The 12,746-nt window shown below is 34.5% G+C and overlaps 1 protein-coding gene across 1 annotated transcript; it reads left to right on the top strand.

Moving 5' to 3' along the window:
• Positions 1–3,775: 3,775 nt before the first annotated feature.
• On the top strand, positions 3,776–7,417 carry LOC106770493 (ETO1-like protein 2). The gene is made up of 5 exons (XM_014656301.2): positions 3,776–4,602; positions 4,660–5,986; positions 6,232–6,523; positions 6,627–6,936; positions 7,185–7,417. Exons 1-5 carry the CDS (start codon positions 3,933–3,935, stop codon positions 7,415–7,417), a joined length of 2,832 nt encoding a protein of 943 aa, XP_014511787.1. The 5' UTR covers positions 3,776–3,932.
• The last annotated feature ends 5,329 nt before the right edge of the window (positions 7,418–12,746 follow it).

The following is a 12,746-nucleotide window of genomic DNA, read 5'->3' as shown; positions in this document are numbered from 1 at the left end:
AAGACATAACATAAAATCAAAATAAGATTTGTTAAGACATCATACAAGATAAAATTTAATTAAATTCAATGAATTAAAAAAAAAAAGTTGAAGGATACAAATTAGTGGAAAAAGTCCCGAAAATAGTCAAGTTTGTCAAGAATTTGGTTCACATTGAATTTGACTTCATCATGACGTCTATTCATGTCAATGTTCAATGGTCAAATGTGATATATTTTCATCAATTCATTGTGCATTTTCTTCAATTTGCTGCATATTTTCTTCAATTCGCTGCATTTTTCTATCCGTGTGTTATAATCCATGCATTTTAATATGCATGTCTTGAACTTCCCTCATATTTGACTAAGAATTTTAGCATTTGGATGGACTAGTGGATGTTTCCAATCATCACAAGTATGATGTGAAACTAATGTAGTGTCATACAAAGAAGAACTCTGTGGTTGGCTTGTACTCCATCCTTGTTATTTGCATGAATGTGTTGCTATACATTGTGTACATTAACAATATTAAGCCTTTTCAAAGAATTTGTATAAAAACATTGTCTCAAGCCTGATGTGGTGCTAGCCTCAACAAAAGGGTCCATCCCATTGTATTGCATGATTTTGGTTATCAAAGTACCATATGGAAAAGGTGATTCATTAGCCTTGCTTTTAAGCATAATTTACATTATATTCGGCTAGCTAATAGAAAAATTATTTTTCAGAGCCTATATAATAAAAATTTCTTCCTTCATGGCTTGTCCTTTGTTGCCAAGCTTTTCGAGCTTGTTTTTCAAGCTTTTTGAGCTTGCTTGTCAAGTTTTGTTCGCTTATCCTTCGTTAGCGAGCTTGACTTCACTTTTTAAGAATTCTTGCTACAAACCACAAACATGAACCACAAACACACTCTTGCCACACTCATTTTGGAACTCACTTGGTTTGAGCAAACACCAAACTATCTCCAAAGCTTCGAGGAAACACCACAACACAAGTGACACCAAACTATATATCTTCGAGGAATTACCACAACACAACTCCCTACCATTACTACTTAACTAATAATATAAACAAATACACCAACCAACTATTTAATGAGCATTAAAAACAATTACATGTGCATGGTCAATGAGTCACACTAGTATAAAAACACTGCATAACGTCGGTGTTCTTTTGTCTTTCACGTCGAATTCGAGGTCGATGTCATATTGGGAGAAATTAAATTCACGTCGAATTTAAAGAAATTCAAATTTATTTAAGTTAATTGAAGTCAGACATAGAACAATCCGATGTCCCTAGTTGAGCAAATTGACGTCGGATATTGCTTTAGGTCCAACGTCAATTAACATCAAGTTTTGCTAGTGTATGATGTTAATAAACATTTTTTGTTTTTTTAATTAATTGTGATCCCTTGTGATCTTTTTTTACATCTTTACGAGACCTGGAAAGGAGAAAAATAACAAATGCAATCCAGTTTTTAGTATTTTATACAACAAGAACTATGAACGTGTATTGTAGTATCAACAACAAACAAGAACAACAAACAACAAATAACAAGCAAGAACAACAAACAAGTTCAACAAAATAACATCAACAAACAATAAGTTCAACAAATAAGTTCTTCAAAACGAAAACAAGAACTAACCTTCAAAAGGTGAGTTCGTTGGAATCAAGTGTTGCCACAAGTGAGAGAGAAAGCAGTTTGCGCCTATAAAGGACAAGAACACGAAAACAAACGGTCAAAGCAATCGAAAATCATACCTAAAGTAGACAATCAACATGCATTTGTATCCAATGAAAAAAAATAAATACATGTGATGGTCGTCAAACTTCGTTCGAGTAAAGTTTGAGCAGTGAAGAGGGTCTTGTGTGCTTAGATAAAGTGAATGAATTTTGAACCTCTCGCTTAAATTTGTATTTAGTTCACTAATCTTTTGACGTCTAACTCTAGGGCATTCGATGTTTTATAGCCTTTTAACATCTAATTCTAAGGCATTCGGCGTCATACGTAAGCACATTTTCACCTTTGCACCAAACATTCTCGCAAAATTTACCCATTAGAAGTCAAACTTCTCAATATTCGACATCTCATAAGAAGTTGACGTCGAATTATAGTCCTAAACAACGTTTAATAATTGCATTTGTTTACAAAAATGTCACCGGTCATTTTTAACGTTGATTATTCAGTGGTTGGATGTTGAACACGTAACGTTATACGTTGTTTTTGTACTAGTATCAAAGAATTATATGGATGTATAATCATCTCTAAAGTCAGAAATGAAACACGGGAAACCACTAGAAAGGGAGGGCCATTGGGGGACTTGAATAGTGTTTTAGACTATTTGCAATAGTTATTAGATACTTATATGATTAAAAGAGTGTTTTGGAAAACATTTATAAAACAAAGTAATGACACGTGATTTTTATATTGGTTCGTTCCCATAAAGAAAAATGTAACTTTCAAGGCTATTTTCAGAAATTAAAGGTATGATTGGAGGTGGACGATAAAACTATTATGAGACTAACGATGGTTTGAGCCCATTTGCATTTGAAATTTGAAATCGATGGTGGCCCCCTTGTAAATTATAAATTATAGTTATACAATAGCATATTTCTTTTTGCACCTCACAGTTTCCATGTGAACCCAAGAATGATTAAAACAACAAATTAATCCATTTTGACCCCATAACCCTCATCTCCTGCCGTTGCTACTGTCACGGGTTGTGTCATGAATGGATGTAAGAAAAAAGTATTTCGGATTAGACAATTTAATAATAATTCTTTTTGGATAAAAAGCTTTATAATTGTGTTATTTAAAAAGGTGTTTGTAAAGTATACAATTTAGAAGTAAAATAATAATTTCTGAATTGTTTAATTTAGATTCTTTTAATCAAAATATGAATTTTGAATTATACAATTTTAATTTTTTTCATGTAAAAAGTGACTTTTAAATTACACAATCTAAAAATAAAATAAAGTTTCTGACTTTTACAGTTATTAACTTTTTATCCATACAATTTGGAAGCTTTTCTTAACAAAAAAAAAAAAATTCTTAAATGTAGAATCCGAAATTTAAAAATGACTTTAGAATCATATAATTTAAAAATGGAAACAAAACTCAGATAATACAAAATAATGAAAAATTTTAAAGGCAAAGTAAAAATTATCATATTTATAAGATGTAGAAGAAAAATTATGAGAATGCAACAAGAAATCCCTCCATTTCAAACTAAAAAAACAATATGCTATGCATGTGGCGAGTGGTGGTGACATGGTTGGCGTTTTCCATCTTCAATATTTTTAGTGAAATGTGAAATGAAAAGTTGGCACTCAGTCAGAAGACCTAAAGAAAACATAGTTGACATCAGATATTGTCCAAAATTTTATTTCATTCTTAACATATTTGTACCTATTCTCTCTGTCATTCTCATGTTGTCTATTTTGAACAAAATAAAATTAGAGGCAAATCCAAAGCGAAGTAGAAATAGTAAACCCTAATGAGAAAAAAGTGGGCAAATCCATATATTTAGAATGAAAAAAAGAATATGAGCAAAAGCATATAGAAAAGGGAGAGGAAGAGAAAAAAACCCTAAGAGAGAGAGGAAAAACATAACTGCTTTAACGGCCACCTCTATTCCGACCTCATCACACCTACTTGGCCATTCCTCCATCGCTCCTATTCTTCCCATACCTTTCCTATTTTCTGCTTCTTCCTTTTCCTCCATTTTCTTGGAAACCCAAAAGCAAAATAAAAAAATAAGAAACCCAAACAAAACATCAGGGAAAGGGAAAAAAGAAAAAGAAAATTCTGCTCAAACCATACAAAAGAACAAACAATCCTTAAAAATTCTAACAACGTTGAACGGTGCTTGCAGTGTCATATGTCCAATGTCACCACCTTAGAGATTATTCATTCGTTGATTCGTTGCTTCACAATTTGTTGAACTCTGGAAAACAATGCAATACAACATCTTCCCAATAATGCGTAGCTTCAACATCATTGACGGTTGCAAGGGAACTCAATTGTATACTATCAACCCCTCCGGCACCGGCACCGCCACCTGCAGTGGTATTGGCGATAAGCTTCTCCAACAACTCCACGATCACATTAAGACCCAAACCCTTAGAACCAAATCCAATCGGAGCTTCCGTTCTCCGAACGCCACCCCACCTTCCGAGGTTGTCTTCTGTGAGGGCTCCCTCCTCCCCTATGGCCTCCCCATGACAGAACTTCTTGAACCCAAGGTTGAACCGTCCCTCGTCTTTCCCGATTTAGTGGAAACCCTCGCCGGTGCTTATCGTCGTGCCGAGGACTGCCCCCAGTTCGAGCGCACCGAGGTCTTCCTCCAGCAATGCACCATCTTTCGAGGCTTAGCAGACCCCAAGCTCTTCCGTCGCAGCCTTCGCGCCGCTCGGCAGCACGCCACTAGCGTGCATGCTAAGGTCGTGCTCGCCGCATGGCTGCGCCACGAGCGCCGTGAGGACGAGCTCATCGGGTTGTCTTCCATGGACTGCAGAGGGAGGAACCTCGAGTGTCCCCGGGCCACCTTGGAGCCAGGCTATGACCCGGAGTCTGTGTTTGATCCTTGCTTGTGCACGCGTGCACGTGCTGTGAATGCTGATGCTTATAGTGATGTTGGTTATGGTGCAATGGTGGCAGAGGATGATGACGACGATGAGCAACGCCCCACGTCCGAGGAAGAGGATGGTGACATGTCGTTCATTGTCGGTGAAGATGAAGTTCGGTGCAATAGGTTCAACATAGCCTCACTTTCAAGGCCCTTTAAGACAATGTTGTGTGGTGAATTCGTTGAGTCAAAAAGGGAGCACATTAATTTTTCACAGAATGGTTTTTCTGTTGAGGCACTGAAAGCTGCTAAGGAGTTCAGTAGAAGTAAGAGATTGACCAATTTGGAGCCTATGGCTGTGTTGGAGTTGTTGTCTTTTGCGAATCGTTTTTGTTGTGAGGAGATGAAGCATGCCTGTGACGTACATTTGGCTTTGCTAGTTTGTGACCTGGAGGATGCGTTGTTGCTTATTGAGTATGGATTGGAGGAAACTGCATACCTTCTTGTTGCAGCTTGCTTGCAGGTGTTTCTCCGAGAGCTCCCATGTTCGATGCAGTGTTCGAATTTTGTGAGGATGCTTTCTAGTCCAGAGGGTAGGGATAGGCTAGCCATGGCGGGACACGCGTCGTTCATGTTGTATTACTTTTTGAGTCAGGTTGCGATGGAGGAAGAGATGAGATCTAACACAACTGTGATGTTGTTGGAGAGGTTAGTGGAGTGTGCAAAAGATGGTTGGGAGAAGCAACTTGCGTTTCACCAAATGGGCGTTGTTATGCTTGAGAGAAAAGAATACAAAGATGCACAGCATTGGTTTCAGTCTGCAGTGGAGGCAGGGCATGTTTATTCTACGGTGGGAGTTGCAAGGGCCAAATACAAGCGTGGCCACACGTATTCAGCATATAAGTTGATGAACTCACTTGTTTCTGAACATAAACCAGTTGGGTGGATGTATCAAGAAAGGTCTCTGTATTGTATGGGGAAGGAGAAACAAATGGACTTGCTATCAGCAACTGAGTTAGATCCAACTCTTTCATTTCCTTACAAATTTCGAGCTGTTTCTTTCTTGGAAGAGAACAGGATTGAATCTGCCATTGCAGAAATCAATAAAGTAATCGGTTTCAAGGTTTCTGCAGATTGCCTTGAACTGAGAGCTTGGTTCTTGATTGCCATGGAGGATTATGAAGGAGCCCTTAGAGATGTTCGGGCAATTTTGACGTTGGATCCAAATTATATGATGTTTTATGGCCATATGCATGGTGAGCACTTGATAGAACTTCTCAGTCCTGTTGTTCAACAGTGGTGCCAAGCTGATTGTTGGATGCAGTTGTATGATCGGTGGTCCTCTGTTGATGATATTGGTTCATTGGCTGTTGTACACCAAATGTTAGCAAATGATCCGGGGAAAAGCCTTTTACGTTTTCGACAATCTCTCCTTCTGCTACGGTGAGTGAAATCCCTAAACTGATTCAACTTATTCTAACACTAGCCGTATCTGATATAAATTCCAGTTTCTCTTCATATTTTTCTATGTACAAGAATTCTATGTGAATGAGTTGTCATAATTGGTTTGTTTTACTATTTAGTAGGTAGTGTCAATACTTGATTTTTATCAAGATGGCTAATTTGTCTTTAATACATGGTTCATTCAGATTGATTATTATGGGTGTTGATGTTCCTTAATCTTGCAGGTTAAATTGTCCAAAGGCTGCCATGCGTAGTTTGCGGATGGCTAGAAACCATTCTAGTTCTGACCATGAAAGACTTGTGTATGAAGGTTGGATATTGTATGACACTGGTCATCGTGAAGAAGCATTAGCAAAAGCTGAGGAATCTATTTCAATTCAAAGATCATTTGAAGCTTACTTTCTCAAAGCATATGCATTAGCTGACTCAAATCTTGATTCAGAGTCTTCTAAGTATGTGATCCATCTCTTGGAGGAAGCTCTAAGGTGCCCTTCAGATGGTCTTCGGAAAGGGCAAGTGGGTGTCAAGCTTTTGGATTAAAACATGTTATGTTGATTGATATCACTGTTGAAGTATATAACAATGTATTTATTATATTTTCGTTCTTATGAATATGTAGGCACTGAATAATCTAGGGAGTGTCTTTGTAGACTGTGATAAACTAGACCTTGCTGCTGACTGCTACATGAATGCACTCAACATCAAGCATACACGAGCACATCAAGGGTTGGCACGAGTATATCATCTTAAAAACCACCGCAAAGCAGCATATGACGAGATGACAAAGCTAATAGAAAAGGCTCGAAGCAATGCATCAGCATATGAGAAACGTTCAGAATATTGTGATCGTGACATGGCAAAGAGTGATCTTAGTATGGCATCAGAATTGGACCCTCTCAGGACTTATCCTTACAGATATAGAGCAGCTGGTGAGTCTCATACAAGTGATTCTATTATCCTTTGTTTCCTCTTGATCAATAATGAAGTGTGGGATCTTTTGCGTTTGTGCTTATCCTTGTAGTTTTCTACTCTTTTCTTCTGATTACATTGTGTGCTTTCAACAAGCATCATGGTAAAGCAATATGATCACACTATACTTAAACCTTTGAAACATATTACTACGATGTTATTGCATGCACGAAGCATATCAACTTCTGACTAAAACTTTGTCTGCCAGTTTTGATGGATGATCACAAGGAAGCTGAGGCAATAGCAGAGCTTTCAAGAGCCATTGATTTTAAGCCAGATCTACAATTATTACATCTTCGAGCGGCATTTTATGAATCAATGGGTGATTATGCTTCAGCTGTGCGGGACTGTGAAGCAGGCCTCTGTCTTGATCCTAATAATAATGAAATTCTTGATCTTTGTAACAAAGCACGAGAGCATCTTAGAGAACAACCAAAGTAGTAGAATCAGATGTTTCAAAAACAAACATGCTTTCTAGAGTAGTGTTCCTTATAGGGAAAACCCTATTCTTCCCAACCTATCATCATTGTCATTTATCTGTTAGAATTTTCTCCAAAAATGGCACGATATGTATATCTTTCAGCTGACCTTCAAAAGAGTGGAACATGTACAGAAGGGAAAAAATTGCAAAGGTCATTTGGATTACAAGAGAAAAGAGGAAGTAGAGAAGCAAGATTATACTTGTAAATATATGTAATAATGGCCTATGATTTTTCAAGAGTATGGTCAAAATAGTACATACAACTGTGGTTCTAGTATGCTACACCAGAGAATTGGTGATCAGTTATTAGACAGAACATGTACATGAAAACCACTGTGTTATGTAAGTCCAAGAGTTAGATACTTACCATTACATTTGTTTCCTAAGCAAATGTCGGCTCAGCATTGTGGTGTAACATTTTCCACTTGTAAACACAATTTTCCCTAACGACCTTTTTAACTTGTATTCATGATGGGTTCTCTTTGGAAAAGACAAATCTATAACTAGTTATATAAGTTTTAACCATTCAATGTGTGCTTAGTTCATCTGTAAGTATTACTTTACACTTTTACTATTGTGTGAGTTATTTTAAAGCTTTACATTGCCTTGTAAAACGTTATTAAAGAACTAAAACCCTAGTGTCGATTTCGAGGACGAAGAAATATTAGTAGTTTTTTTCTTTTATATTTTGTTTGTGATCTTCCTATATTTTTAACAAGTTTTATTTGGCTTTTGGTGATCTTAATGGATAGTAGTTTCTTACTTCATGTATAACAACATATTAAATAAGCAAAATTTTATTTTGTTTTGGGGGAAGGAATGCATGTTATTAAGAAGTGAACTTTAAGTGTAATTCATCTCCCATAAAATCGGCTCGTAAGATAAAATTTGCATCTTATTTATATATTATAAATTGATCTTATTTTTTTAGTCCATGTAAAACTTCTAACACATGTAATGAAATCTGGCAATTTCATATTAATTTTTCGATAACATGTTACCCAATCACTAAAAAAACTATTATGTAGAGGTTTTTATTTTCAATTGCTATAGTTTTTATCTTCTACAGATTAATTTGCGGAGTCTTTTAAACCTTTGCAAATATATTTATCACATTTTTTTGTGAAGGTTTAAGACTACATCTGGTATCTCATTTATATTATGAACGATTTTTTGAAGAGGGTTTTAACATTTTATATTGCTAATTATTATTTTTTAGATGTTTCAATTTGCAACTATTTTATTGCAGGGATTTAAAATATCTGTGTTTTTCAGGTTTTGTGAGGTTTAATACTCTCTTCAATTTGGTAATTATATTATAGATGTTTTAAACCTCTCTTGTTTGTATTATTTATTTTGTAGGTTTACTTATTTATTTTGCTTGCCTTATCTCTAATATCCTAAATACAATAATTTATTAGTAATTGGAAACTCCTGTACTGTACATGACAATGTCACCATTTAAAATGTTTATATTTTTGTGTCAATAATATTTATTTATAAACTTCTTACAAATCTTTTTAATTGTAACTAAAGACATGACAAAATTTTACTAAAGGGTTGAAATATATATTATCAAAACATTTCATTCTCAAAATCACTACAATAAGATAAAAGTAATTTAAATTGAAACATAATTATAACTTAATCCATAATTATTCAAAATCCATAATAGATTAAATAAATTTTTATTCTAAAATAAACACAATAAATATTGCTAGCAATAAATGATCTTTTGTATTCAAAAGAGACTCACACTCATTTACATCGTCACTTTACTAAATAATAAAAAGAAAAATATTAAAGTAAAAGAATTAATGATATAAGTGTTATTTACAAGAATAAGAAGAAAACAATAAGACATTTTAGTTAACTAACTATGATTTCAGAACCAACTAAATAATTATTTTACAAAACCAGACTCCAATTTTATCAATTTAAACCATAAATCACTGTAATACCATTATACTCCTATACTTATATTAGTAATTCCAACTCAATACTAAAAAGAAAAAAAAAAGCAAAAATATTCATGAAATATATAGAAGTGTCATGGGGGCAGAGCGAAATGATTAATGTGTTCAACAAATCAAGAGAGGGTAACTTAGTTTCTTATCACAAATAATTTTTTTAATAATTTTCTCATAAATATAAAAATTCTTTAAAATAATTTAAACAAATTTAAAAAGTAAGAAAGAGAGAAAATTGCAGATGTAATTTTCATACTCGTTCAGATCACAGAGATCCTACATCCAATTGTTAATTTCAATCGAGAATTAACGTTTCATTAGCACAAACTAAACAAACTGTTACAATCAAAAAGAAAATAAAACAGTCTAAGATTAGATATCTTAAATACCTATGAAACTTAGCTGATGATCCTGTTTATTTTAATGTGTCATATTACCTCTTTGCATTATTAGTTAAAAAACTAGACTATGTGACAACTTTGAAAAACTATAAATTTGGATACTCCTATTTTATGTTCATCCTTATAGTAGCAACAAAGTTTATTTATGCATATATGTCTAAAAATATTATATATTTCAATAATAAGTTTGAGTGATATCTTATTTCATTATTTCATAAAAAAAGTTGTTTGACAAAGTGGATTGTATAATGTTCTTATATTAATATCTATTTTATTATTTCATAAAAGATGTTCTCTATGAAAAGAATAGAAAAAGACAGGCAAAATGAAGGAAGGCATATAACATGATAGTATGGTTATCAGCTCATAGGTCAAAACTTTGGTATTCTTAATTGTTAACAATGACCATCGCCATAAATAGTGTTTTACACATATATTGACACTTCTCTATACTCATGCTTTTGGAAGTATTGTATGTCTCCTATAATATTTTCTTCATTTCATTATAATGAATTTCCTTTTACGGGTTCATGAGAATTCCAGTTTTTATGTTAAATCCAGAATTGGTAGTTTATTCTTCAATAGTGTAATATATGTCATTGCTGCATCTTTAGTTATAAGTTTCTTCTTTTGTTTTTCAAATATTTTGTCTTGAGGTACAATAACAGTATAAATCATGAAAAATTCATCTCTTTAATTTGGCATGGCATTAGGAGCAATGATTTTTACTTTTTTCCTGTAAGGTAACAGCAAAGCCAACGAAAGACAACAAGTATTTGTCTGTACTGAAAATTGTCAAGTTTAAATACTTCAGTATTGCAGTGTGTTCTTAGAATTTAGAGTTTCAGTTCTTCAAATTTTAAGTCAGAGTTTTTGAGTGTTTTGGGAGCTTTTCACTCACAAAATAAACGTACTTCTCTATTTTCGGTTTCTAAAAGCATGAACTTTTGTTTGGTGTCTTGCAAATGGGAAATCAAACATACATCCTGTCGTGGACTCAACAATGTTGTAATCATAAAAAATGACTCACTCCCTTCAAATAAACCTGAATTACAAGGGTTCCAACGTTTCTTCTGGAAGTTTGATGTTTGTTTCTAAGTGAATTTGATGAAAGTCTGATTAAACCACCACCTCCACTCTGATATTGAACATCAAAAGCTTTGTGAAAATGGTGATTCTTCTTCTTCAATTTCCTTTTGAACACTGGCAACAAGATTCAGTCAAAAACGGATTTCACTCAGTATACACATTAGAGATAGTATTGGAGATCTACATTACAATTTATAATATATATATAAATTGGTACAAATATCACCTGAATTGAGTGAATAAAAAGTTCAGACTTTTCAAAATGGTATCTAAGGTTATACATAAATATAAATCTCACCTCAGAATTACTTTTAAATCCATTTTCAAAAAGATAATCACAGAATGGGAAGTATATAGTTTCCTGGAACACAATATTTATAAAAAAAAGATAAAACTTCAAATGTGTACGAACAGATAGCAGAGCAATAGTGTGAAACATGACATAATTTTTCAGTTATGGTTCAGCTGTAATGCTAGGATGATCTCTATGAGTTTCATAGTTATACCTATCCCAGCCCTCATGACTTAGTGCCTGCATGCTGATGTTTTTCCCGGTGCTATACTCCTGACATTGTCATTGATTGGTGTTATTATTTTTCACTGCCGACTCTCCCCTTATGTCAGCCACTCTGCCATCTTCGTCTAAAATTATTGAGAAAAACAGCACTTCAGACATGTCTAGCAGTTAAAGACTATACAGCCTTCTCAGTGTTCTGCACAATAATAAGCAAAATCTTTGCACTGATCACACAGGCACACTGCAAAGAATAAGAAAAAGACCACTCCTCACTTACGCAATGAGTATGTTCCAATTAAAATGACTCGAATGCTCATCACTGTAAATAAAAAATGTACAAAATATTAGGTTTCGTTTACACTTGCAATTCCAGTGAAGTATGAAACTGAACTATTAACTAATTTAAGACTGGTTGAATGCAATATTAATTAAGTTAAATTTGAAGGGAGAAAGACAAGAATTGAAAGATAACACTGACAAAATTATTTTTCCATGGTTAGAGGTTGATGATGTAAGTGAAAGAAGGAGAATTACCTTCTCATCATCCATGCTCGTTAAATCCATCTACTGTGAATCTTAATCCCACGGACATGGCAGATTTTAGGCCAAATTTGACGGTCCTTTTTGTGGCATCGTTTTTCCAGCAAGGGACATTTATATATGTGTAATTTTATTAAAGAGAGAGGCAACTTTTCTCCCGCAATATTCTCCAGCTTTTGACACCTTTCAATGTATAATTCTTGGAGTGATGTGAGATGGAGAAGGCCTTTGCAATCCAACGTTTCCAGACTAGACAAAGCAAATAGATTCAGAGACACAAGGGAGGGAGCCAGCAAACTCTCCATTGGGAAGGATTTGATGCCATCACATGGACCCCACAGACGAAGAGAGGTAACCATGTCCATCGATTTTGATCCTAGTCCCCTCAATAGTTTCTCACAATTGCTGATCGCAACTATTCTCAAGTTAGGTGGCATACCCCCTAAAGGAAAACACTCAATTTGTTGGCAGTGTTTTATGTGAAGCCATTCCATCTTTGGGAAAACAGTTCCCATCTGATCGGGCAACGACTTCAACTTGTCACAATTATAAACACTGATACGAGTCAAATTGGGCATACACAATCTTTCACCCGGCAATGATACAAAGTTGGGGCAACGACCAATCTCAAAATAATTCAGACTCTTCAACGATTCTGACCCTAAGACCGAAAGTGACTCCATATTTTCACAGTCTTCGATTGTAAGATTTATGAGATTTGGAAAGTTACTCAGTGGGAGAGACTTCAGGGAATCACAATTATTAATTATTT

The sequence above is a fragment of the Vigna radiata genome, chromosome 8, assembly GCF_000741045.1.
Source record: "Vigna radiata var. radiata cultivar VC1973A chromosome 8, Vradiata_ver6, whole genome shotgun sequence".
Taxonomy (NCBI): Eukaryota; Viridiplantae; Streptophyta; class Magnoliopsida; order Fabales; family Fabaceae; genus Vigna; species Vigna radiata.
The sequence above is the reverse complement of the archived record's forward strand: the minus strand, read 5'-3'. Positions and strand labels throughout refer to the sequence as shown.